Source organism: Pinus tabuliformis, chromosome Q (genome assembly GCF_031772625.1).
Source record: "Pinus tabuliformis cultivar Carrire ecotype Pingquan chromosome Q, CPIR1, whole genome shotgun sequence".
Classification (NCBI taxonomy): Eukaryota; Viridiplantae; Streptophyta; class Pinopsida; order Pinales; family Pinaceae; genus Pinus; species Pinus tabuliformis.
Window position 1 is genome coordinate 464870512 of NC_142296.1, and position 22150 is coordinate 464892661.

Genomic DNA, 22150 nt, shown 5'->3' on the forward strand with positions numbered 1-22150 from the left:
CCGGCCGGTTCCGTCCTAAACCGGCCGGTTTTCACCGGTTAGGGCCCCAAAAATGGCGAAAGGCAAGGTCTGACCGGGTTTTTTGGCCGGTTCGGACCGGCCAGCTTGCTAACCGGCCGGTTTGACCGGTTACCGGTTTTTCAAAACGGTTTTTAAAACATTGGATGCAGCACATTCAGAGGGAGTTCCAGTACAGATGTAGCATTGACAATTGTAGTGTCATGGGAAGCAATACAGGTTGCAGCAACGCAATAGGTGAGGGGCCGTAGGCCGAACATCAACAATGCAAAGGAACTATGTCGTGGATCAATGTGATGCTTCTATTGGGAAGTATTGTTAGAGCACATTCCTTGCTAAGAGGGAGTGTTGATTTTGGGCAGCATCGGATGTGCTCTAGCTTCGAAATTTTGTGGAGGGGCTAGAACACATGAGATCTCTAAGACCCAAAAATCGTTTGGAGAATTCCACCCAGATGAGGAGTTATTAAAATAATTAATATTTTTAATGGGTTCCTAAGTCTAAACTTAGGAAAATAAAAATATTAATGGGTATTAATAAAGATATGGGTGAGAAGCTTCTATGAGACGAGGATCAAGTCTGCCTTAATCTTAGTCGTTGATAAGAGACTTAATCTGGGTCGTTGATTCATCAACAGGAAAAGTATAAGAGAAGACTTGAGAGTCATTTGGAGACACATTGGGCAAATACTCAGAACCCTGAGGGAAATCAATTCTCAAGGAGAAGGAGTTTGATATCAGAGGGAGAGTTGCAGAGTGGAGGAAGAGGAGGGCATCAACAGCAATCAATGACTGAGGAGGAGGTGACGCAGGGCATTCGAGAGACAACGCAGAGGGAAGAGCAGGCAAACAACAACATTGGAGATGTAGTCCTCACGCAAACTGACGCAGAGTGATGTAGAGTGACACAGAAGTGACGCAGAGGTGGGTGAAGTGTCTCCAAGGTGTCAGAACTTCTCCAGGAGGAGAAACCTTGTCTCAGGTGTTTTCTCTCAGAAGTGTCTCAGTTTTTCTATGAAATCATTCCTTGTAAAGCGATTGTTCATGAAGATTAATAAAACCCACATCTACTACGCCGGTTTTCCCATATTGGGTTTTTCCTGGGACAATTGTCCAAAAACAACTGTGTTGATGTGATTGATTCGTGTGCTTGTATATCACTATTATTTTCTCTATGTAATTATGTGATAACTGCAGTAGAATTTATTTTAATATTTACTGAAGGATTTTCGTAAATAACTTATTGTGAGAGATAAGTAGGTGAAATCAATCAATTACTGCAATAGAATTTCGTATTAGAAATTTTCACAATTTATATTACAAAATGTAGAATGGGTTTACAAAACTCCAGTGTACATATGGTTGATAATGATGAACCTGTGGATCATTTGAGTGCTCGGACATGATGGAAATCCATGCGCGAAAAAATGTACAGCTATGGGGTAGTTGACATGGAGTGGTCAACATCTGGCTCTACTTAGGGACATGTTGCTTCATCGAAGGAATGTGAGAATTCAGAATCTGCTTCCAAAGAAAACACTGAATGACATAAATAGCATCCATCCAAATATAATCCAAAAATCATCATATAACATTAAGCACATAAAAATAGAAGCTCTTCATTTATTAACTATTCTACTAACATGAAAATATAAATTTAATCTAACTACAAAGTGAAAATGCTGAAATAACAGGGTGTAAGGTTAGAGATACAATACAAAGGATGCCTTGTGGCATCAGATGTGTTCAATATAGTGCATACTGAGCATTTGCCTACTTTTAGCCAAATCTGTGGGTTGTTTTTGGGATGTGCCCTGTCCAATCTTGCATACAGTAGGACTTTGTCTTACTCGAAAATCGAGTTGCTCGCAGCCATCAGATGCATCAAAACCAATGTTGCACGAAGCGGGAGCGAAGCGGAAGCGTTTTTTGGAAGCGGAAGCGTCATTTTCCAAAAATCTAGGAAGCGAAGCGTCCGCGGAAGCGTCTGCTATATATATATATATATATATTTTTATATTTTTTTGCATTTATACTCAAAACAAACATCCCAAATAGCAAATTAATTGTAGAAGACATGAAAACATGCATATTTTTGCATAAATCAAGATAGATATGGCATCCATTGTACATTAATGATTAATTATTCGAGCATCAACCATTTAGAATCTAGATTCTTCTCCTCTTGTCTAGCCTTTGCCTCTACCTCGATTGTCTAGGGATATTAGTCAACATTGCCCAATTTTGATCAAACTACCTAACTCAAGACTTAAAATATGGTAGAAAAAGCTTAAGATGCTTGATTGATGATTTTGACTTGATTGAAAGGTAATTTTTTGCTAAGGGTGTGCCACGTGACAAAGGAGTTCAACAATTAACACCACCAACACTAGGTACATATAGGGCTTGGTGCTCTTGATTAAATGCTAATTGCATACCTTCATACTTGATATAATCTAATGAAATGCCACAATCCCATCGATCCTGAATTCCTGAAAACTATTAAGTCTGCTGAATTTTGAATAGGATATGAAATTCTATTTTCTCCATATGAAGTCCAATGAGGCTGGAACCACTCTCAAACATCCTGAGTCATTTCATGGTAATGTTAAAAATTTAAGTAAAAGGATGAAAATGAAAAATAAAGGAGAATGTCACTTTTACTTTAAGAATTTAACATTACCATGAGGGAGCATCTGCTATATTTATATTTTTTTTTTGCCTTCATTCGTCACCCTAACCCAAGGTGGACCCACCCCCAACAAGCAAACTCACCAAAAATAAAAATAAAAATTGAAAAAAAAAACGCTTTTCCGGAAGCTTTTCCAGAAGCTTTTCCAGAAGCGTACGGAAAGCGTACGCTTCCCCCTCCGAAGCGCCACGCTTCCGACGCCCGAAGCGCCGTACGAAGCGCGCTTCGGTGCTTCGGAAGCGCCACGCTTCCGAAAAGTCCAGGAAGCGGCAAAAAATGCCGAAGTGGCGCTTCCGAATTCGGAAGCGCCGCTTCCGACCAAGCTTCCTAGGCGCTTCCGTACGGGACGCGCTTCAGGGCTTGGAACCGTGGGGGGGGGGGAGGCGCTTCGTGCAACACTGATCAAAACGCTTCCTTATTCTTTTTCTTTTTCGCTTCAGGCTTTTCTTCGTGGCAGGCTGTATCGTTGATGATGTGGAACATTCTGGTTGAGAACTTTCAAATGAAGTGTTTAAGACATTTGTGACATGCCTCTCTTCATTCTGCATTTGTTCTGTAATAAATGATGGATCAATTGCACAAATGTTATGAGTTATAAATTGATCCTTTTCAATTTCTTCTTTGATCATGTCATCCTCAGCTAAATCTTTGTTAACGAGGTCAACCACTTTCTCAAGATATTCACGACAAGACGGGACCTGCTTTAATGGATCGGGAGAGTTATGAGTTGTTGAAAGCTCCTTGATTTTCTGCCATCTGTCATCTGGATCATACTAAAACTTTTGTACCTGTGATTTCCTTTCTTCCAACCTCTTATGTATGGAACTCATTCTCTGGCAACCCTTACTATTCATTTCACTTGATTGAGCTCAATTTTCACAAATCTGGCTTGCAATGTGATATGATTGGCCTCCATAGTTTTTATTTCTCGAGTGTGCTTTGCTTCCATTGCAATCATATGATTCAGAATAATGGACATCTGGTTAGAATGATTAACTTCCATTATCTTTAATCTGTTTTCGATGGTATCGATTTCTTTCATATTTATAGCACATGGTGCTTGTTCTTTCTCTATGACCAATAATCTATTGTGAATATGTATTTGACCAACTTCCATGTCCTTTATAATTTTATCATTCTTCACTTTCATGCGTTGATTTGGGGTAGCATCGGATGTGTTCTAGCCACGAAACTTGGTGGAGAGGTTGGGGCACATGAGATCTCCAATACCCAGAAAGGCTTTGGGCAGATTCTAAACAGATCAGGAGATATTAAAATAATTAATATTTTTAATGGAGTCCCTAAGTCTAAACTTAGGGAAAATAAAATATTAATGTGTATTAATATGAATCTGTGTTAGAATGGTCCAAAAGACATGGATCAAGCCAGATCTAATCTTAGCCGTTGATTAGGGACTTAATCTCGGTCGTTGAGATGTCAACAGGAAAAGTATAAGAGGAGGCTTGAGGGTCACTTGGAGAACACACTAGAGTGATCAGTCATTCTATTCTCTAGAGTGGGGTTTGCTAAGAGAGATAGAATTAGTGATCGGGAGATGTAGCTGAGGGGCATTTGAGTACAGAGAGACAGAGAGGCAGAGATAGTGTCAGGAGAGTAGCGCAGTAGCCAAGGAGAGTGACGCAGAGCCAGCCAGGGCTCACACAAGGCCACACAGAGGCAGTCGGGAGTTGCACAGAGCCTCAGAGAGGCCAGCGTTGCTGAAGCAGACGGCCAGAGGGCTGACGCAGACCCATCCGGGGTGACACAAGGCCAGCGTGAGGCAGAGAGGGGTTGACGCAGTCCAGAGAGAGGTTGACGCTGGGGTTTCTAGGGCAGATTTGTGTTGAGTAGCTGCCGAAAGGATTATCTGGGGTTTCAGCCAAAAGATTTGTCAGAAACTGAGAGGTATTACTGCCAAGGAAATTCTCTGTTGGGTAGGCCAGTTTCGGCACCCAGATTGTACTTTGATATTGCTTAATAAGAAAACCCTCAGATAGCTGCATCGATTTTCCCACATTGGGTTTTTCCGGGGACATTAGTCCAAAAATAATGGTGTCATATGGTGTGTTTGTTTCTGTTTCTTTTAGTTGCTGATATGTAATATTCAGCATGCACTAGTGTTTATTTTCAGTATTTGAATTGTAAATAACTTGTTAAAGAAAATAACAAGTAGGTAGGAATAAATCAAATAAAGTGCATGGAGGGTTTCTAACTAAGTAAACTTAGAAACTTCAACATCATGCCCATGAAGCAATTTTGCATATAATTTACCTCTTTCTTATGATTTGGTTGCATGTTATCTAACTGATTATTGTGATCAAATTCCATGATGGTCATTTCTTCCTCATGTCTTTATTCCATGGCAGTCATTTGATTGGAGTGATTGAATTCCATGATCGTTATCTTTTCCTCTAAGGCTAATAACTTGTTCTGTATAGAATCAATTTCCCTGGCATGATCAGCTGTTAATCTTGCTTGGTTAAGTTCCATATCTTTAATAAGTTGATCCTGATTAACCTCTGTATTCTTGATTACTTGAGCTTGATTTAATTGTATGTCTTTAACCATCTGAATCAATTCCTTAACAAGATGCTTATCGTTGTCAACATTGATTTGGCAACTTGTTTCTTCTTCTCCACTATCATGGATTTGTCTTGCAATGGTACAAGTGGATTCATCATAAGAATTGTCTTGAAATCTTCTGTTGATAGTCGAGTTCTTTACAAGATCTCTTTCACTCTTTTGCATAGTACTAGGGGCACAACATGAATCACCTTGTTTCATATATCTATCCTTAAAATCATTGAAGATGTATTGTAAAGAAGCGAAATAATCCTCAGGACATTTATGAACCAATCCATAGCATGCAAAAGGTTACAGAAGATCACTTCTATTTCTGAAATGTACTGTAGTAAAAGATTGCAAACTAAATTTGTTGCTAAACCTTAGTTAACTGAAATTCTATGCCAGTATTAGTCTTGCTCTCAATCAGATCAAACAAATGAGGTAAGGGTTTAGAGGATGTGCACCAGTCAACCCTTAGGTGATCCAAAATGGATCTTGAATAAACCTTCCAAGTCTTCAAAAATATTTTAAATCGAAGTATGACAGGGAAACTACGTTGAAACATAAGCCCGTCAAAGAAATGCAGCGTTTATGCTCAAGGGTCGTTGGATCCGAAAGATCAACGGACGGGAGCAAAATAATGGAGCAGTCATCCATTGTTATCACATCGGAGAAAAGCCAATGGTGTGTTTGGACTGTGGCCTTAAGAGAAATGCGATGAAGCGGACCCGAAGGATTATTGAACAAAACAGCGAAGGAATTGAGTTCCGTGGTAAACGGTATTTCGGGCAGGCTTCAGGCGGTAAGTGGTATTGGAAGGGCTTCACCCGATTCCATACACCAGCTGACACGTAGCACACCATAGGAGAGAGAAAACTGATTTTTCAGGCAGGTAATCTCTGTGCAAGTAGGCCATCCGAAAAGACTGTCAGTCGTTGGATTGGAGATCGCAGATCAACGGTGGAGATTGAGCGGACTGCTTGATGTTTCGGGTTTAGTGCGAACCGTCAAATTAAAAGGCAAATCGACAGACCAGATTAAGTCGCATCGCAATGAGTCAAGTTCAAAGGAATGGACCTTGGGCCGTAAGCGATTGTGATTTGCGATTGCCGATATATCGCATCGCAATACTCCATCGGAAAAGGAATGGACCTCAGGTCTTTAGACCATGCGATATGCGATATTCCGATAAGTGATGGGTCAATGCGCTAATAGCCAATAGCGCCGATCGGAGTGATCGGAGATCGGAGCGCAACAAAGCAAAGGGGAACAACATACCATGCAACATTGCGATTTGCGATGGATGCGTGGACCTGAAATATTATAGATGCAGGTTGATGATCTTTGAGATCCGGATTAATCTGTTTTGCAATGTATTTCCATGTATATTGCATATTGTTTAAGTTTGCTCTGTTTTGGGGATTTTGTTACGGAGAAAGGCCGGACGGTGGGGACTGCCGCGCCCGCCGGTCCTTTCGTCTCCAAACCGTTTCTATTTTAAACATCATTGTTCCCCACCATAAGGAAATGATGAAATAGAACGTGTCATGAAAACACGAATGAGAATGCAGAAGAGAGGCGAAGAGACGGACAGAAGGGTCCAGCACAGAGGAAGGCGTTTTGGGAACCAAAGAGGATTTGGTAACCGTCCAGGGGGTCTGGAGGCATTATTCTTGTGGACTCGAGGAGTTCGAGCCATCTGAAGGATAAATCCCATTGTTGTGTAGAGACTCAAGGGGAGCTCACAAATTGTAATAATGGGAGCCAGTGAGAGGAGAACAGAGAGAAGCCACCAGAGGTTGGAGGCAGTTATTCTCCTTACAGAGAGCCGAGAGCCAGAGAACAGCAAAGAGATCAAATGATCAAGCTATTGCTAATGTCTAATGTGTGCTGAAGACAGAAGAAGGAATTCTAGAGACAGTAAAAGAATTCTGAGGGAGTTGGTGCAAGCCAGGAGCTCAAGATAGCCCGGAGCACTAATTGAAGGAGTCTAGTCTAGAGAAGCCTAGATCTGTCTGCAAAGTAAGGACAACCAGGGGTAAGATGGTATTCTAAGCCCATAGGTACAGTTGTAAACCTATGGATTTGAGTGTGGAACTTGTAAAAGAAATGTTACCATAATCCTAGAGAGCCTAGTCAAGTTGATTAGAGCTCAAGGAGACGTAGCCCAAGATATCAGGGTGAACTCCGTATTATAATATTGTCTTATGTGTTTGTTTATTTGCTGCATTTTACTGTTATGTGTGTTTATATATTAGTTTAAGAAAATAAACTTAAGGTAATTAAGCAGTTAAAGACAAACACAAGCATACACCTATTTCAAGTGCTTGTTTCCGCAAATTATCAATCATACGCATAGATCTTGGAAATTGTTTAAGCTTTGGAGTGGGAGAGGTTCTTGTAGGTTGACAAGAAGCCTTTAGTGCCCCATTTCAAATCATTAGGGGCTTGAAGACACTTGGAGACAAGCTGCCCAAGTCACTGAAAATCTTCAAATCCCAATGCCAAACTCAAAAAAAAATTTGAGAAATTTTTTGTTAAAAAATTGTTGAAATTTTTTGGGAATTTTATGGAAAAAATGTGAAAAACTTATGGTGAAAGACGCTGCAAGGATGAGAGGCTTGAGGGCCAAGGAGGGATAAGGAAGGCCGAGAGTTGGACGCTGAGAGGGAGAAGAGGGAGAGCACAGGAAATAGGAGGAGTTGGAGGGATAAGGGAATGGAGGCCAAGAGTAAGGGTCGAGAGGTAGCAGGCCGAGAGCTGGGAAGAAGCCGAAAGGCAAGCCAAGAGGGAGGAGGTCGGCCGAGAGGGAGAAGAAAGGGGGCCTAAAAAAGGGAGGCCGAGAAGGAGCTGGAGATGGCCAACACAGGACCTCAAGGCCCTAAAAAAAATTTGCCCACGATCTTCTTGAAATTTATCTTCAACCTGTAAACAAAATGGAGATGCCCTCTAGGACCCTACATCTATCTCCAGAATCCGCAAAAATCGTTTGCAATCTTCAGATCTGTCCTTGCACAAACAAAAGATAGCAAACCCCAAAACATGTATATACAAAAATATGAAATACCCAAAACTCCAATGAATAAAAAAAATTGATATCTACAATAATATTCTACAGATTTAGTAGATCTGCAGATCAAAGCCCTATATCAGCCAGATCTAAACAATTTTGCACAGAATTTAAAAATAAACTGGAAGTTTTAAACAGGCACAAGCCCAAGAAAAACCCCGCAAGTAAAATATTTTGTAAAATGACTTCAGAAATTAAAAGTAGTGGACTCTTTAGATTTTGTAATCTGAGAGTCAGTTGGTTTTGCTGAGGACTTCCCCAAATGACCAAATCCTGAATGATAACTTCTGCGCACTTACATCTGATTGTTAGATTAATAGAGATTCAAAATGATCATAAAATCATCAAGAAATAGAGATACCTGCTACTTCTATCAAATCAAAATGATATTTTAAAAACCCAAATTTTTTTGCAAAATACATGTGCACAGAGCAATTCTCAAAGGCTATTATCCAACAAATACAAATAAAAGAAGAAAAGTATTAAGAACAATATTACCACGCAAATCTAAAAGACGAACACCACGGTCTGAAACCCCAAAGTCTTTGCATTTTTTTAAACAGAAAAAAGTTACAAGAAATTTCTTAGAACAAGTACACGATTCAGAAAATCGGATCCAAATAATGAAGAGAGACCTCTAATTTATAGAAAAATTTTCCAACGGCTAGTTGGCTTGATCCCCGTAAAAGCAATCTCAACCATTGATGAAGATCAAATGACTTTTTAATCATCACCGTTGAAATAAAATTACCTTTTGAGGAAATTCGAATTTCATTTTTAATTTCCTTTTAATTAACTCAAAAATTATTATTTTGAGTTAATTGCCTCAAAAAATTGACTTTGACTTAACTACTATGGCCCAAGGGTCCAAAATATCTTGAAATTTTCAATATTCCCTTGGTTGGGGACCTCCAAAAATTAAAAACTTTAAAACCTACGAATTTTAAATGTTGGAGGATTTAATTTTTCCTAGGACCTAAATTAATTAAATTTTTGGCTTTAGCATTTTAATTTATTTTAGCCAGAAAATTTAATTAATTGACTCATGAGGGGATTATTAATTTTTCCAACCCTCTAATACTTTAGCATTATAGCTAAAATATTATTTACATGAAATATTACATTTCTAACCCATGAAGGGGGAACACCCGTTTGTTATAGACCCTCAACATTTACCCATTTCTGCAACACAAAATATGATTTAGTAGACTAAGTGACTTGTAATAAAATAATCTAACCAAATAGTTAAAATTATTCCCAAATCATTTTTATAGAGACGATAAATAACACTAGCACTCATTTAAAATCCTGACGACAAAATCCACCCTAGCTTTGGGATGAGGTTGGAGGGAAAAACTTTGTCGATCATCTGTGTTTAGAAACACACATGAATTGGTGAGACAAAAAATCTCTTAGGATAGAAATCATCACCAGCAAAATAAATTTACCTAGGTTGTTACATACATTTGTCTTACTAGGATCATTTATATTACAAAATGCAGAATGGGTTTACAAAACTCTAGTGTACATATGGCTGATAATGATGAATCTGTGGATCATCTTAGTGCTCGGACATGATAGAAATCCATGCACGAAAAAATATACAGGTATGGGGTAGTTGACATGGAGTGGTCAACAAGACTTACTAATCTCTAGTAAATTGCCCTTCAACATTTTTCCGAAGAGCACATCCTTTGCAAACTCCATCATGTTCAATCTTGATTTCAGGTACACCTTTAACAAAATCCTTCATTCTAGTCAAAGCTTTGTAATGAACATGAGCGTACCTTCGATGCCATAGTTCACAAAGATCAGAGGTGTTGTGTATCAAGGCTTGAATTGAGCGTCCAAGGAGACGATATAGGCCTCCTATTCATACACCAATGACCTTGGCAAATTCAAAGGAGGAGTCTTTCTTCCACACTAGAACTTGACCATCAATGAAGGCAATTATATATCCTTTGTCTTCAAGAGATGAAATGGACAACAAATTCTTCTTCAAACTAGGAACATATAAAATATTGTTAATAGAGACATTACCTCTTGATTCCAATTGGAAGGATGATGAACCAATGCCTTTGACTTCGTACTTGCCATTGTCTCCAAGCTCCACCCTTTGAGATATCTTCTTTTCAACTAATTCAGAGATATTATCATGACTTCCAGTCATGTGCCTAGAGGCACCACTGTACACCAACCAAATTTCATCATGACCTGCAATACAACCTTTGAAAGCAGAATAAAAGAAATAATCATCATGATCAGTATCTTTCTTTCTAGGCCTCCTCTTGTATGAAGATTCATTAAGACCAACTGCGGAGCATGTTGCTTCCCTTTCCTTTTTTGATCATTATCCTTTTGAGGACACTTATTTTGATAGTGACCATATGCTTGGCAACAAAAACATCGAACAATTGACATGTCCTTTCTTGAGAGGGAGGAGGTCTTCTATGTGGAGCAGGTCCTCTTCCTGGGGTAGGTCTTGGAGCAGATCTTCTTCCTGTGCTTCTTTGAAATCTTCCAAAATTTCTTCTTTCCTTGCTATTTTTTGAGTGGACTGCATTTTCTCCGCCATTGATACTTGATGCAAAAGAATCCCAGGACTCAAGTAGACCATTGACAACTATACTTACAAGTTCCTTATCAGATACAATTTCATCAATAGCCTTGAGTTGATCTCTTAATTGAGAGATCCCTATGAAGTGTGATGCTACAGTATCATTCTTTGTCATCTTCGTATCACAAAGCTGAATCCTTAAGCTTATAGATTGTCCAATGTTGTTAATGGTGTACAATCCAATGAAAGCATCATACATTTCCTTGGAAGATTAATGATCAGCAATATAAGGAATTAGATGACCTCTAACAGATTCCACAGAAATGCTCATGGCTATGATGTCATCTTCTTTGCTTTTGCTGCACCATCATCCCTTGGTTCAGTTCACAATATCCAAGACCTTATGCCTTGCAAGGACAAAGTCAATTCTAGTCTTCCATGATCTGAAGGTTGTAGCTCCTTCAAGCTTGTTTTCTGCCTTCATGAAGGAATTCCTGATGAGAATGATCAAGCAAGATTCAAGACAAAAGATGTAGGATCTCAATGCTCTTCAAGGTGATATCAATGCTATTTTCCTTCACCAAAGCTCTGATACCATGTTGATTTTCTAGTTGCAAACAAGACTAGAACAATTTTCAAACTGATAACTACTTCCAATGATACAATTTTGACTTCTTTAGAGCATTCCAATCATTAAGCAGTTATACTTGAAAATTTCAACCATTAACTTTAGAGCAATAGAGATCACAGTTAAAACAATGAAACAAGAGACACCAAAATTTCTTGGGACAAAACCCCACAAGGGGGAAAACCTGGTAATCTTTCCTTATGAGAGAGAGTTCAATTCATCAAATTGTACATCAGAATATTCCAGTCAAAATGCCAACCTTTGACTTCAATAAATGCCAAGTCAAAACCAATCAAAAGAGAGAGAGAATAGGTCAACGATCTGCTCACAGTCAAAGTCTGTACAAGGGGCCAAATTTCGGCCTGAGGCTGCTGGTCAAAAGGCCAAAATTTGGTCCTACAATTTCCACAGAAAGTTTGGTCAAACCTCGGTCAATGGCCCAGAACAGAGACAAAACTTCGGTCAATGAACAGAACGATCCTGAGAATATTTGTCCTCCAATCACAGTCAAAGATTCAATCAAACAGCAGAGAAAAGAGCCAAGTCAATGCTGGTCAACACAGAGATAAGAGAGGTCAAACTTCGCTAGAAAACTTTGTCTTCTTCCTCCTTCGCACATGTGAATAGAACTCCTTGTTGTAGGTCAAATGGATGAGTTGAAGTGATGCCAAATGAGGTCTAACGAATGCCAATATATATGTGAGTCAAGAGGTGGGTTTTGACCTTGGGGTCAAACCCCTTCAAGTGGTGGGGCCGACTTGTCCAGTTGAGGCCGACTTGGACAGCAAGAAAACAAATTATTTCTCCTTTGATTTTGACAATGAAAATATTGACCACAGCTACAATTTCTCAACATATATCTTCCTATACAATCACTAAATCCTTCACCACCTATGTATTTGACACCATAGGATATAGTTTTTATCACAAGTGTGTATTAAATTTTATTTTGCCTCCTAGCCTTTTCTCTTGATGAGGTGTTGGCATGAGAGCAAATTTAGCTCAAGAGATGGTTACACCATTGTACTATATATTTATATCACTGGTGTGAATATAATTGAATGGGTTGTGCCTTTTCTGCCACTTCTCATGTTCTTCTAATTATTTCTATATTTGCTAGCTGCTCCATTTGTTTCAATGTAGTCTTATGTAAATATGGTTTTAGACCTCCTTACCATTAAACTATGGTTTGGTGGTCGATTTTACTAGATCATGTTAGCAATTAAACATAGACAATGAAAGTAAACACCATATAATTGACATGAGCAATTTTCCCTAGTCTCTTTATACGAGCACCAGCATTGTAGTAAACATGTAAAAGTACTCATAATTTGAATCCATATTGATGGTTGGCGATTGTATATCCACGTGGTTAAGCAGAACATTATCTAGTTGATTTGACTAAGCAAAATACATGATCATTGGGTGGAGTGTATTGGGAATGGAACTAATACGCAATTTTAGGGTCCTCAATATTCCTAAATAAATAGAAATCCAGCCAAATGAATCATGAAATTCTTCAAATTGTCAATGTCAGTTTCACACCCAAATTCATATTTATCCCTATTTTAAATTTATCAATCCATCATGTTGCCAATTCAAAAACAAAATTCAGACAGTTACAGAAACATTTTAATATGTGTGATTTAGTAAAAGTCACAAGAACATGGCAATAAAATTCTACCAACCTGTCTCACACCTAAAGCAGCCTGCAATGGTGTCATAGAATCATAAGGAAGCTGCATAAATATAAAGGAAAACACTATTACAACAGTCTTATAGAGCTTTATGTTTTCTTTTCAAATGCTGTGCATGTGATGGAGTGGCTTCAAAATAGAATTGCACTATGACAAATACCTTTGCTGTCAACAACTCCCATAAAACTATTGCAAAGCTGAAGACATCTGCTTTCTGATCATATGGTTGATGATTGATAACCTACATAAATGAAAATGAAAATTACAATTTCAGAGTTTTAAGTTGTCACAATATAATCAATTTTTAGTCTAGTTAGTTCACATTTATTTGAATGAATTCATGATAATATTAAATTTCTAACACACAAGTTTTTAACTGTAAGACCATTGCAAAGGTTGAACCATCTTCTCTGTGATCATATAGTTGATGAGCAATAACCTATACTGATTAAGATGAAAATTGCATTTTCAGAATTTTATGTTGTCACAATAAAACCAGCTCCTGGTTTAGGTAGCAGTTCAGATTTATTTGAAAAAATCATGAATATTTTAAAGTCTTACTATACATGAAGATTTTGGTTATAGTGATTGATGGCAAACAGTTGATATCTACGTTCCTGGATCCACCCTGCCCTATTGCTCGATCCATAGCGATCTATATCCTGTAAGGATACAGATAAGATACTTACCTGTATAGGACACAGGATGGATGTGCATGGGATCTATACCAGATATGGCTAGTTTAGGGATTCTATAAAGTATATATTAAAACAGTCAAAAAGAAAACCAAAAAACACCCATAACTCATTGCACACCAAGTTTGCAAGGTTTCCAGTTATATTTCCAGAATTGCGAATAGTAAGTATTCTGTGTTTCATGGTATTTGTTTTGCATATATATGTTTTATAAGTATCTTAATTTTTGTTGTTTCCAACTGTTTGTTGTCAAAATTTTCTAAGAATCTGCTGTATATGGAGGTTCTCTCTACTTACTGGTTACACTCCCCACAGAATCATATAGCTGAGTCAACCCAGTCCTGGGCATGACATGGAGGGTATCATCTACTATTGCATTCGTCTTTTCAACCTCAGTCCTGTTCCTCGCCCTTAACCATCAGTACTAGCAGGCTTTGACATCCTCTATCCCTCTTTCTCATACAGTTCTGAGATCTCCAGTCTCTGGTCCTCCTTTTGTATCCTTGCATGCACATTTGTACTGTCGCTAGACTATGAGTTTATAGCTCGTAGCTAGATACTTAGGTTTGGGCCCTCTTTCTTTGTTTCTTGCTTTCACGTACCCACATTGTACTTGCACTGGATCTATACATTAGTCCCATTGTCCTATTTTTGTGGTCATTTGTTGGACATAATATAATTATCTCATCTTCTTACACTATGTATCTGAACTCACATCTATATCCATATCCGTATCTAGAGTATTACACAGCCTTGAGCAACACTTCAAGTTATTAGTAGATTTCATGTCTGACTCAATGCTCCTGAATGAAGTGACTCAAACTCTCATCGAAAGAAGTCTGCCAAATGGGCTTAGAGTGTGACTGAAAGAAGGTGATGAATACTTGTTTCTGACCACCCACAATTGCACATTTTGAAACAAGTTCAGGAAGGCAATTCAGTTGCTCCAAATACCTACCATCTGGATCTTAAGTTGATGACCGCAAACGAAAATTTGATTTTCTACACAAGCATGATTCATGAATGAAATTCAATTCTCACATTAAAAGAGATCAGCATATACATTGGTACAGATATACTCAAGTAACTTTTGTTGTGTCCAGTTACCCTACATGTCAGCAGGAGTACATACAAAAACTTTTGAAGTATTTATCACTGAAACATCAGTTACCTGATTCCTACTGCAGCAAACTGATAACATTTCACCTACTTGTTAAATTACTTGAACAAGTTACTAGCAGTTTTCTACGGAAAATACTGAAATACATGTTGGAAACACTGGGGGGTGAATCAGTATTTCTTACAATTTTTATTCTAGTGATTGCCAAAAGCATATATAGATATGTATGTGTATACACAGAACACAGAAACCAGCAGCTGGAATAAATGCTTTTATTAAAACTCAAGACAGTACAATGAAATAAATACAATATAAGTATATATCTAACTGTGAATAGTTGCCAAGCTCCAACTTGGACTTCAGTGAGGCTCCAACCTCTAGAGCACCAACTCTGTTTAGCAATGGTTCTGCACTTAGGAGCACCTACCCCTAATGACTTTAGTCCTGTTCAATTCTAAGGCTCCAACCTCTTGTGCTCCAACCCAACCTTGGTATACACTAGTATGTTGTTGCACTCTATTCAGCTGAGGTTCTCTCACTCCTACTCTCATGCCTCTGCTACTTCTACAGCCTCCGTTGCTTCTGCTCCCTCTTCTGCCTCTAGTTCTTCTCCACCATCACAGCCCCAACAGTCCTCTGTTTTTATTGTTTTATACATTCCCATGCCTTTGTCCATTCGTTTCCGCTTACACCGTCTCTTAGGCTTCCTCCTCAGTCGCTGTCGTTTCCTCTGACTCGCTTGATCTTTCCATTCAACTTCTTGGCTTTACGGTCACTGTGTGTTAAAAAACTGTAACCCAGGCCCGTTTTTTTCAATGATAACAGGCATCCATCGAGACTGTTTCGTTTAACGAACATGCTATGTCCTATCGCAGTCGCAATCGGCATTATTTCAGCCTCTTGTGCATATATTTTCAAGTCTGCTTTTCGCCTCCGATAGTGTTAAACGCATGTATGTAAGGTTTTGGCCACCGATGTATGTTTATGCTATGGATAATGTTAAAGTGTGTGTATAGATATAGATATAGGTATAGGTATAGGTATAGGTATAGGTATGTTTATGCTATGGATAATGTTAAAGTGTGTGTATAGATATAGGTATAGGTATCATTGTTTTACAAAACGGGCGGGTTGAAACGGAAACGACCGTTTCGGACCGTTTCATTAGCCCACAGCTTGACCCGGCCCATGACCCGGCTCGGCTGACCAAGTCAGCAATGATTCGGCCGAGTCATCCAATGACTCGGCCGAGTCATTGCTGACTCGGTCAACCCGGCCGGGTCGGTATTGACTCGGCCGAGTCATGGAAAGGACGGCTGGGCAGCGATTTTAATAAAAAAAATTCATGTTTTTGCTGATATTTGGTAAAGGTAAGTAGGGGTCAAGCAAATTTTCACTTGGATGCATCAGTGGGGTTGCACATCAAAAGAAAATCACACTCAAATAGCCAATGTGATGCAATCTTACACACTCTATGCACTCTTTTGCTACATTGTCCTTCATTTCTTGTTGTTTAAGGTTCCAATCTTTCCTGTTAGTTTGCCATTCACATTTTTTTGCTTGCCCAGTGACCTCTTGCTTACCACTATCTCATGGTATCCTCATTCACCATAGATGCCTATACCACAATCAGTATTTGACGGTATCCTTGCAAACATTTTTGCACAACCTTCAGATATGATCTGTTGGGTAAAATGAAAAACACGCAAACTTATTAATTTCCAGGATGTAAAGCTGGCACTCTTGGTCATACTAGTCTGTGGACTCTATAACAAATTGAAGATTAAAGGAATCAAAGTTAATTGTCTGACACAATCAAAATTAACTGTCTGACACAAGGCAAAGATTAAATGCTAGTCAAATACTCAAGTGCATGGCTCTTTAAAGTCTTTCAGCAAACTAATTCAGGCAGCTTTAGGGAAACCTGATTCAGCATTTGATTTTTGAACCTTCTATCTACTGGATATAACCGTGTGAAATGTTCATTTATGTGACTCACCTCTTAATATGGAATTGAATGGTTGTCTTCCATGTATATTATAATGTTGTGTGTTTGGAAACTTGAATGAAAATCTTTAAAATTATGTTTAAAATATTTAAAATTATGTTTTTTTATAAAAAAAATAAATATTTAATGTGTTTTTTACAACGACCGAGTCATTGAAATCGAGCCGGCCGAGTCATTACCGAGTCCGAGTCCGAGTCGGAGTCGATCCTCGGCCGAGTCCGAGTCCGAGTCCGAGTTGTAAAACATTGATAGGTATAGCTATAGGTATAGGTATAGGTATAGATATAGGTATAGGTAGAGGTATAGATACAGGTACAGGTACAGGTACAGGTACAGATACAGATACAGATATAGATATAGATATAGGTGTGTGTGTGTGTGTGTTTCTCCTCCAATAACGTATTCTGCGCATATATATATAAAATCTGCCTTTTCCGTTGATCGTTGCACCCCGACGTAATATTTCCCTGTCACATCCGACGAAGCCGCACGGTTTAAGCCCTGTCGTCCGATCATCCGCCAAGCGATCCAACGGCATTCGCTCCTCCTAATGTCGTAACTTAACCGCATGTTAACGCGCGATAAAGCGGTTTTTGGCCGCGTCCCGTCATCCACGTGTCGTGCAATGAATGGTATCGCATGCCATGGTACGTTTACCACCCACCTTCGAAAGCGGTGTGGGGAATACCGCTTACCGCCGTCCCCGCTCGCTATCTCCCGTGCATCTTTATCACCCGCGACCGTTGGATCTGCCCGTCATGCTGTATCTGCCATCCATCTGCGCAACTCTGATAGTGTATTTGCCGGGGATTCATAGTATTCCGCCTCCGTTTACGTTAATGCATATTTATATGGTTTCTACTCCAATAATGTATTAAACGCATATATGGGCTTTACAGGCCCGATAAGCTTCCAATAATGTAATCGCTAACATCCGATAAGCTTCCGATAGTGTAATCGTTAGCATACAACTCTTTTGTGGCCTATACGGCTCCCGATGGCTCCCGATAGCGTTATCTGTGGCATATTTGCTCCTCTCGTCTCCATCTACTCCGATGGCTCTGTGTGCTCCTCTTCTTTGGCTCTGTCTGCTCCTCTTGGCTCCGTTCCGTCTGCTCCTCGAATATTGCCATATTGACATCAATGACAATCTGTGTCCAATCCAACAATCTCCCCCTTTGTTATTGATGGAAATATTCTTCTTCTCTCTCTCTCCCCCTTTGACATCAATGGCAAAGGAATGCATACGGACTCCCCCTGTCAACCTGCTCCCCCTGTCCTGCTACATCTTTATGAATGAACTTGAGTGATGATAAAGAAATAACCCCCATCTTTTGACGCAGATGTTCGAATGCTTCTCGAGGAAGAGGTTTTGTGAAAATATCAGCTATCTGCTCCTTAGTACTGATATATTCCAAGATGATGTTTTGTTCAGCTACTTGTTCATGGAGGAAATGATACTTGATTGGTATGTGTTTGGTTCTTGAGTGCATCACAGGATTTTTGCTGAGACTGATAGCACTTGTGTTGTCACAATAGACGGAAATTGGTTGATCTGTACATATGTCGAGATCTTTTAAAGCTTCCTTCATCCATAGTATCTGAGAACAACAATCTACTGCAGCAACATACTCAGCTTCGGCTGTGGATAATGATATGGATGATTGTTTTTTGCTGAGCCAGGATACCAAACAGTCTCCTAGGAAGAATGCATTTCCACTAGTGCTTTTCCGATCATCTATACTTCCAGCCCAATTAGCATCGGTGTATGTAGTTACAGTCAGTGTTGAGTCCTTTGGATACCAAAGACTGAAATCAGAGGTTCCCTTCAGATATCTGAGAATTCTTTTTACAGCTAATAAATGGAATTGTTTGGGAGCAAATTGAAATCTTCCCACCATTCCTACTGCTTGCATTATGTTTGGTCGTGTAGCTGTTAAGTATAGAAGGGCTCCAATCACTGACCTGTAATGAGTTGCATCTACTAGATGGGAGTCATCATCTTTGCTCAGTTTGCAGTTTGTGGTCATAGGTGTGCTCATGGGTGCACAATCCTCCATTCCATATTTTTTGAGCATGTCCTTTAGATATTTGGTTTGAGATATACACAATTCTGCTCTAGTCTGGGATATTTGAAGTCCAAGGAAGTGGGATAGCTCTCCTATCATTGACGTCTCAAACTCTTTTGACATGTTTTGAGAAAATTCATGGCTCATTTCATCATTATTACTAGCAAAAATCAGATCATCGACATAAACAAGAGCAGCTAGTAACTTACCTTGATCTGTTTTTATGTATAGATTACTTCCAGCCACTCCCTTTTTGAAGCCTTGTTGTTGTAGATAGTGATCCAGTCTTGCATACCAAGCTCTAAGAGCTTGCTTCAACCCATATAAAGCCTTTTTCAACTTACAAACTAAGTCCTTTCCTGCTGTTAGATCAAAACCTTCTGGCTGCTCCATGTAGACTTCCTCCTTGAGTTCCCAATTTAGAAATGTTGTTTTCCATTTGATAGATTTTGAATCCTCTTGAGCAAGCAAATGCCAAGAACATCCTGATAGCTTCCATACGGGCCACTGGTGCAAATGTTCTTCAAAGTCAACTCCTTCAATTTGTGAATAGCCTTTGCAGACAAGTCTTGCCTTGTTTCTGATAACCTGTCCTTCCTTATTCATTTTATTTTTGAACACCCATTTGGTTCCTATTATGTTTTTGTCCTTTGGACGAGGTACCAGCTCCCATGTCGTGTTCTTCTCAATTTGGGACATTTCTTCTTCCATGGCTTTTACCCAATGAGGATCCTTACTTGTTTCTGCAAATGTTTCTGGTTCTATCATAGATAGGAGGGCAATGAATTTTCTCTTGGGTGTGATTGATATCCTTCTTCGGGTCTGCACACCTTCATCTCTATCGCCAATGATCTTCTCTTCTGGATGATGTCTTTGGACATACTTCATCTTTGAAGGGGTATTAGGTGGTTCTCTTTCCTCTTCTTCTTCTTCTTCTTCCTCATCTATTACTTCTTCTTTAGGTTCTTCTTCTTCAATGAGAGAGTCATCTTCATGTTCTTCAATTTCCCTTTCTAGAAGATCTTCATCAACCTTTACATCAATGCTTTCCACTATTTTCTTCAGTCGATAATTGTAGCACTTGTAAGCCTTGCTCTGTGTAGAGTATCCAAGAAATATCCCTTCATCAACCCGAGAATCAAACTTTCCGGGTGAGCTATCATTTATTTTTATAAAGCACTTACTTCCAAAGATCTTGAAGTACTTCACCGAAGCAGGTCTTCCTTTCCATAGCTCATAAGGAGCTTTTTCACAATTTGGTCTTAATTGAGTTCGATTCAGTGTATAGACAGTTGTCCCTACTGCTTCTCTCCAGAATTTAGGTTGTAGGTCTGCTGCTAATACCATAGTTCTTTCCATTTCTTGGACTGTTCGGTTTCTTCTTTCAACTACCCCATTTTGCTAAGGTGTTCTGGCAGCCGAGAATTCCCTTTTAATTCCATGAATATTACAGAACTCACTAAACTCGTTTGATGTGAATTCTCCTCCTCTATCTGTTCTGAGACACTTAAATTTTGAATTTTTTTCATTTTCTACAAGGGCTTTTAGATTCTTAAAAACACTCAAAAGTTTTAGATTTATACTTTATGAAATATATCCACATCATTCTAGTATAATCATCAACAAATAACACAAAGTACCTTTCTCCTTGGAGTGCTTGATTTCTAGTTGGCCCACACACATCAGCATGGATGATCTCCAAGGGCTTCGATGTATAGAGCTCCTTTGTCTTGTGGCTGGTTCTGGTCTGCTTTCCATGTTGGCATGGACCACACACTGCTTGATTTGGTTTGGACAGCCTTGGGATGTCTCGTACAGCTTTGATCTTGCTGATATTGATCAGATTTTCGAAGCTTGTATGTCCAAGTCGCTTGTGCCACAGCCAACTCTCATCTGTCTGACTTAAGTAGCATTTATTTTCTTGAATCTTGTTCAGAATGTAAATGTTGTCTGATGTTCTCACCCCTTTTGCCACAAGTTTCCCTGAGGCAGAGTTCCTTATTTCACAGTCTTTGGTGCTGAAAACGACCTTATGTCCTTGATCACAGATTTGGCTGACACTCAAGAGGTTGTGTTTGAGCCCGTCAACTAGCAGAGCATCTTGAGCTTTTCCTTTTCCATTGATTAGAGTAACTGTTCCTTTTCCTGCAATTCTGCCTGATCCGCTTCCAAAGGACACATTCCCTTCCTTTTTACTCAGTGAGACAAACTTCCTTCTATCTCCTGTCATGTGTCTGGAGCACCCACTATCTACAAACCACTGGTTTTCATTATTTTGAGCATACAAAGCCAGGCCGCATTTGTCCATGCTGGAGTTCTTGCTACTCGTCTTTCTTCCTTTGAGTGGGCAGTCTTCTTCATAGTGTCCATTATTGTCACAGAAAGAGCAAATCAGATCAAATTTGGTCAAGGGATCAAATGAATTGAACATTTTGATTTGTCCCTGCCTTTTGGGGGCATATGAGTTGATTATTCGGTCCTTTAGATTTGTCTTTTCACTTCTGCGAGCCATACAATGTCTGGCTTGATGACCGAAGTTTTTACAGTGAAAGCAGTGTCCAAGAAAGATGGTTTTGTACTTGTTGAAGCAACCACGATTTGAGTCGATGTCCATCCTGGGAATTACTCCTCCCTCGTTCTTCGGATTTGCGATGGGCCTTTGGTGGAGTACAAGTTTGTATTTGCTGTAGTGTCCATGATTTGACTCCACATTCTTCTTTGGAGCAACTCTCTCGTCATTCTTGGGGTTTGGGATGCACTTTTGATAACATATTCTTTCATCTTTTGGATTGCAGGAAAGTGCATCGGCATAGCTTTTCGCACTATTCTTAGTGCTTGAGGATTCTCCTTTGAAACCTATTCCAGACTTGTCATGTTGAGGTTTTTGATTTTTAAGAATAGTCTCAAGTATTTGGGAGCTTTTACAGCCTTTTTTAATTTGCTCTAGATCCTTTCTCAGAGACACTATTTCGGCCTCGCGTTCTTCACAAGTCTCTTCCTTTTCTTTAAGCTTTGCTTCCAAGAGATCTTCT

General features: G+C 39.3%; 1 protein-coding gene across 2 annotated transcripts in view; it reads right to left on the reverse strand.

Moving 5' to 3' along the window:
- The window catches only part of LOC149220199 (serine/threonine-protein kinase STY46-like), a 432848-nt gene that overhangs the window by 38033 nt on the left and 372665 nt on the right, over window positions 1–22150 (reverse strand). For both annotated transcript variants that reach the window (XM_089384695.1, XM_089384696.1), the window contains exons 13-14: window positions 13387–13467; window positions 13218–13268 (exon numbers count right to left, since the gene is read on the reverse strand). In XM_089384695.1, the coding sequence (XP_089240821.1) occupies window positions 13218–13268; window positions 13387–13467 (132 nt within the window). The remainder of the gene's footprint in view (window positions 1–13217; window positions 13269–13386; window positions 13468–22150) is intronic.